The 6347-nt window shown below is 42.2% G+C and overlaps 1 protein-coding gene across 1 annotated transcript in view; it reads left to right on the top strand.

The window, feature by feature from the left end:
• Nucleotides 1–6068, top strand: part of LOC121275902 — a 46537-nt gene extending 40469 nt beyond the window's left edge. The window contains 2 exon segments of the mRNA XM_041183717.1: nucleotides 400–427; nucleotides 4955–6068. Coding sequence (XP_041039651.1) covers nucleotides 400–427; nucleotides 4955–5699 — 773 coding nt within the window. The 3' untranslated portion in view covers nucleotides 5700–6068.
• Nucleotides 6069–6347: the final 279 nt, after the last annotated feature.

The following is a 6347-nucleotide window of genomic DNA, read 5'->3' as shown; positions in this document are numbered from 1 at the left end:
CCCCCATGGAAGCAGCTGGAGAACCAGTGGGTGGGACTCACTTTGTGAACATTAAATCCAGCCCTTATCTACACAGAGATTGGTTAGAATGTGGAACTCCCTGCTAGAAGGTGTAGTTGAGGTGAATAATATAGATGTATTTAAGGGAAAGCTAGATAAACACATAAGGGTTGATAAGTTTATATGACTTTGAGTGGAAGGAGACTGGTGTAGAATTAATTGCAATGTAGACCAGTAACTTCTGTGCAATTCTTAGTAAAATAGCCAATACACTGACACTCTAGCTCTCATACTGTGATGCAGGAAAACCTATGTCTGGCAGAATTCATATGCATATTTATATGTATCCACCATTAATATACTCATATTAATAATGTTTTTGTTTAATTCCTTTAACAGATACTGATCCAGACACAGTGAAGTTCAGGTATGCACACATTTATGTAGCAGACATGTGAATGAATTGTTCTAAATTAGGAATGAATTATTCTTCTTTGCTTCATCAAAAACTGTAATATGTAACAGTTACAGTATAGAAACAGGTCATTCAACCCTGTCAGCTTTTACCCTCAATGTAATCAAACTGTTCCCATCACACTGACCGATCTTTTCCCCATTTTATACCACACCATGTTTCATCCTTTCCATATCTTTAATTTTCAGAGAAGGGCTGTTGAATTTATTCCCACCCCCAAAGCATTTTAAACAGCATGTGTTCCTTTTCTCATGAGGATATATTGGAGTGTAGAGCAGGAAGGATCACCTCCCTGTTCACCAACTGGTGAAACTGTGATGTTAAGTCAGATGAAGCCAGTCTTTATTTGGAATAGATTTATTCACAGAGTGAGACATTACAGGTATAAATATCTCCTGTCCCCACAGTGCCCCTGTGTCAGTAAGTGTCTCTTTACGTGTGCTCCTGTAACCATCCAATCAATGCCCTCCATTTAACCTCAATTGCTCTGATTAACAGCCGATGTTACCATGAACAATTCTGAAATTATAGAAGGCCAGCAAGCCCAAAACTCGGGAACCAGCGTGCCTTCCGCTTAAGGACAATGAAGAAATGCTTTAGCTATTTAACAAATCACTTGACTGAAATTTAACACAATCTATCCAATTGAACGGTAGCTGCAGGGATGCACAGGCAGGTGGGAATCACGACAGGGTGCCTCACAGTGAGGCAGGTAGGTTAAAAGCAAGCACAGGAGAGGAGAACACTGAGGAGTAGGAGGTTGCAGGAGAGGTCTGTGTGCTCCATTGTTTAAATATATGTCAGCTTGGCTGTCGAGAATGTAAGGGGATAATCTGTGAGGGACTTGGAAGAAGGGCTTGAACCAGGAAAGACAATTTCAGGACAGCCTGCAACAACAGAAGAACGGAAGAATCACTCTGGTGGTGGCTTCTCCAGTGAGGTAGAGAGACATGGTCATCAGCAACGAGCACACCAACAACATGAGCATCACAATGATGCTGAAGGCCCTGAGACCAGTGAAGGGAGTGTGGACAGGTACTCTCCAGGAGAAGACACTATCCTAAGGAAAGAGTTTATAGGACCTTCAGATGAATGAATGCCAGAGTTGTAGTATACTCTGTCTATACAGGGAACTAGTAACATCAATATGCAATGATTGATGGGGAGATAGGAATTAGGTTCATAGGCTGAGGCAGTTTAGGTTCATGCCATTTCAGCTGCATGTTTGAAGGTAATGGTGACCCTCAATGTCTAAGCATTAGGATCCTTTCAGGAATCAGAAAGTGACCTGTCTGTCATTTCACAATCAGCAACCCACCTTTGTACTGACATTGTAATGAGGGTTGAAGCCTTCATTTATTTCACCACTACTGATGAGAGCCATCCTGACAGTGAGAGGCTTTGGACCAATGGCAGGCTTTCTTAGGACACATGGGGCCATCAATTGTTCAACTGCAGCTATCGGGGCAGCCACGAGCCAGCCAGGGGCTTCTGTCAGTCAGGAAAGTTTTCACACTCTAAACGTGCAGATTGTCTGTGATCATTGTTAGTACATCCTGTAACTGTCTGTACGGTCCCCTGGGAGTAGTCATGATCCCTAAATCCTCAGACATTGCCATGCAACACAGCTCTTCTCACCTCTTTTCAACTGAATGGCTAATTTATTGGTGACGAATGATACCCATTAAACATGCAGCTTATAGCACCCATCAGGCATCCATGGTCTCAGGCTAAAGAGAGTTACAATCTCAGGCATGCTTCCACCAGAACGACCATAGCATGAAATATAGTTCTGCTCAAGCTGCAGTTTCATTCACATGGAGTGAATCATATTGGCTAAAGAGTGGCACCTGTGAAGCTCAAGGCCTCTGGAGGAGGCCGAGATGGATCATCCACTCGGCATTTCTGGCTGAAGATTGTAGCAAATGCTTCAGCCTTATCTTTTGCACTGATGTGCTGGGCTCCTCCATCATTGAGGATGGGGATATTTGTGGAGCCTCCTCCTGCAGTGAGTTGTTTATTTGTCCACCACCATTCACGACTGGATGTGGCAGGACTGCAGAGTTTAGATCTGATCCTTTGGTTGTGGGATTGCTTAGCTCTGTCTATCACTTGCTGCTTATGCTGCTTGGCACACAAGTAGTCCTGTGTTGTAGCTTCACCAGGTTGACACCTCATTTTTAAGTATGCCTGATGCTGCTCCTGGCATGCCCTCCTGCATTCTTCATTGAACCAGGGTTGACCAGCCGATTTTATGGTAATTGTAGAGCGGGGGATATGCCGGGACATAAGGTGATAGATTGTGATTGAGTACAATTCTGCTGCTGATGATCGCCTCATGGTTGCCCTGCCTTATGTTACTAGATTTGTTCAAAGTCTATCCCATCTAGCTTGGTGGTAGTGCCACACAACATGATGGAGGGTATCCTCAATGTGAAGATGGGACTTTGCCTCCACAAGGACTGTGTGGTGGTCACTCCTACCGATGCTGTTTTGGACAGATGCATGTGCAGCAGACAGGTTGGTGAGGTTGACATCAAGTATGTTTTTCCCTCTTGTTGGTTCCCTCACCGCCTGACACAGACTCAGTCTAGCAGTTATATCATTTAGGACTCGGCCAGCTCGGCCAGTAGTGGTGCCACCGAGCCATTCTTGGTGATGGACATTGAAGTCCCCCACCCAGAGTACATTCTGCGCCCTTGCCAGCAGTGCCAACATAGAGGAGCACTGATTGATCAGCTGAATGCTGGGTGGTGGTGGGGTGGGTGGGCAGTATGTGGTGATCAGCAGGAGGTTTCCTTGCTCATATTTGAGCTGATGCCATGGGACTTCATGGGGCTCAGAGTCAAAGTCGAGGACTCCCAGGGCAACTTCCTCCCACCTGGGATAGTGATAATTGTACCTGGGACATTGTAACATATGATTCTGTGAGTATGTCTATGTTAGGTTTGACTAGCCTGTGAGGCTGAGTTTGCCAGCTAGGTCAATGCTGCTCCATCCATTTCATTCCTTTTGGTAGTTTGATACATCTGAGTGGCTTGCTAGGCTATTTAAGAGTCAACCACATTGCTGTGGGTCTGGAGTCACACATAAGTCAGACCAGGTAAGGTAGACTTCCTTATGTAAAGACTAAAGTGAACCAGATTGACAATCATTTCATGGTCATCATTGGACTTTTAATTCCAGATTTTTATTGAATTCAAATTCTACCATCTACCATATTGGGATTTGTACCCAGGTCCCCAGAGCATTACCCTGGGACTCTGGATTACTAGTCCAGTGACAATGTAACAATGCCGCCTCCTCCCCACTGTGAATCTGACTCTTTAGGAAATGGTCTTTCCTGTTTTACCCTGCTGTTTCTCACTAATAGTTTACCCTGAGAAGAGTTATAATAATCCCTTCTTGTTTACCCAAGGAATCAAACCGCAACGACACTAACTTTAGCTTTTCCACTCACAGGCCTGTACTCTGGCACTGATCCTCAAACCAGCCCACCGGCTTTCCATCTCCAATACTGACCGCCCTATCTAATTGGTGTAAATGAGCTTGTTCACCAGTCCTTTGCTATCAACGTTCACTTTAATGCCAGTGACTGACATTGCGAAGATCCTGCTGACTACGCCATTGGTTGTGGTAAAAATGACCGCTCTCAAGTTTGTGAGTTTCAAGTAAGCAAAGATTTTACTTCAGGCACTTCCAAGGGAGAGAACCTTAGCCAGCCAAGAAACCTCTCTCCATGATACAAGGTTTGTCGCATATATTTTTAGTTCTTAATCCCCTGGTTCCCTGTCCAGCCTTGGGCCCTCACAATTCCCATGGTGACTTGACCATCTTTCTGGCCTCCAGTTCACCTTATCTTCTTTTCTGGTTCAGCAATGAATATCTGTGAAAGGTCTTGTTGTCACAACTGCTGAGCTAGCCACCTCTGGAACTGTCCTTGGCCAAGGATCCCATTGCTATGACCAAACAGTTGATAGAGCTGAGTTACTTAAAAATTCCAGAGGGAAACTTTAAACAACTGTCATAACCTATAATTTTAATTGTTATGCTTGGGGTGTGATTCTAAATTCAGGAATGAGACCACCAGTTCTCGAGGTTTTACTTTAAACTAAATTAAACATTTTATTAATTTCCACAGGTTAAAATATATATACACATGGCTACAAATTACTACTATCATAACTTTTCACAAATTCCCAAACTAATCTCCATTAAGGCAACAGCAACCCAGAGACTTAACCAGGCACCAGGCAAAGCATTTTCACCTTACAAATTCAATACATTATATACATTAATAGCTTCATGACACCATCATGCCCAGAAGGAGTCACTATAATTTACTATATTGTCTATTCTAAAGCTTTTGATGCATGTTTTAACATTAACAAATATAAAATCATTTCAGTTATCCCACTTCATCAGTGTTTGTGGTGTCTCAAAATAACTTAGAAAAATATTGTGTTTACAATCTTACAGGAGAAAGAAGACCATGGAGAATGTTAAGCAGCATCTCATCAAATTCGGTGTTTATAAAGAGAAGGTTACAGGATACATCACAAATCTACGAACGATTGCAGATGGTATTGACAGTTTTCACAAAGATGCCACCATTGCAAATGTCACAGGGTCATCTGTAGGTATTGTAGGAGGAGCTCTGAGCATCGCTGGATTAATTGCTGCCCCTTTCACAGCAGGAGCCTCATTAATCCTCACTGGGGTGGGTTGTGGGGTCGGCGTAGTTGGTGGAGCCACTAACATTGCAGCCAGTGTTTCTGATACTGTTAAACAAAAAAATAACCTGAAGACAGTAAAGAGCATTGTGGAAGAATATCAAAAAGAGAACAAAATTATGTCAGACAGTTTAAACAATGTTTGCCAGGCAATTGAATCATGGATTAAAGGTAGTGAGAAAGACATACCACAAAATATTTTTGTCGGTACGTCTGCGGCTGTCATGAAAAGCTTGAGTACTGTTAGTGTGGTGTCCTCAGTAGTGACCAAAAGCAGTTTAAGAGCACTCAAAGCTGCTTCAGGAGTTCTGGCAGGGCTCCTCGTGGTGTGGGATTTCTATTCTATGGTGTCAGATGCAAAGGATCTTTACAAAGGAAGCAAGACTGAAATTGCCAAAAACATACGTGAAGCAGCTAAAACTATAGAGGAGGAACTGAATGAATATGAAAAAGTTGACAGTGAGCTGAAAAAAACTTTCACATTTCAATAATGGCTGAGAGGTGGAATCTGTCAATATTCGAAACAACTCTCCCTAAATTATTAGGAACATTTCACATTCCTTGTGGATGTAAGTAGTCATCAGATTTTAGTTTAACTTGACCATTTTTAGACCACTCTCATTTTGTATCCACTGTAACAAATTGGCAAGGCCAAGGAAGCCATTTTGATTCTAACATAGGGCTAAAGAAGACATTTTGAATTCTGCATTCTGTACAAACAACTGTATTAATCAAAACTACTCTATTAAGATAGTCACCAGTCAGAAATAATGATTGAGCAAGTAGTGAGCCTTAATTGAGTTACAATTAATGAACTAGTGATGAATCAATAAATATATTAGAAAGACTGGGTTTAACTTGAAACTTTTCGCTGTAAGCTTGTTATAGTCGCTTAATAATTGTATGTCTCTGTACAGTCTATGAAGGAATATTTGTTCAGATACGATGTGTTAAGGTCGAAAAGTGTACCATGGCCTTAGAAGGAATTGGGTTTTAAGTAACATTAATTGAAGTTTATGAATGCAAGTTGTACAAAATCAGATAGAAAGTTTGAAGCAGTCCTACTGTTTTCTTAAACAAAAACAGAATTACCTGGAAAAGCTCAGCAGGTCTGGCAGCATCGGCGGAGAAGAAAAGAG

This window comes from Carcharodon carcharias, chromosome 1, assembly GCF_017639515.1.
Source record: "Carcharodon carcharias isolate sCarCar2 chromosome 1, sCarCar2.pri, whole genome shotgun sequence".
NCBI lineage: Eukaryota > Metazoa > Chordata > Chondrichthyes > Lamniformes > Lamnidae > Carcharodon > Carcharodon carcharias.
This window is presented reverse-complemented; position numbering and strand designations above follow the sequence as displayed.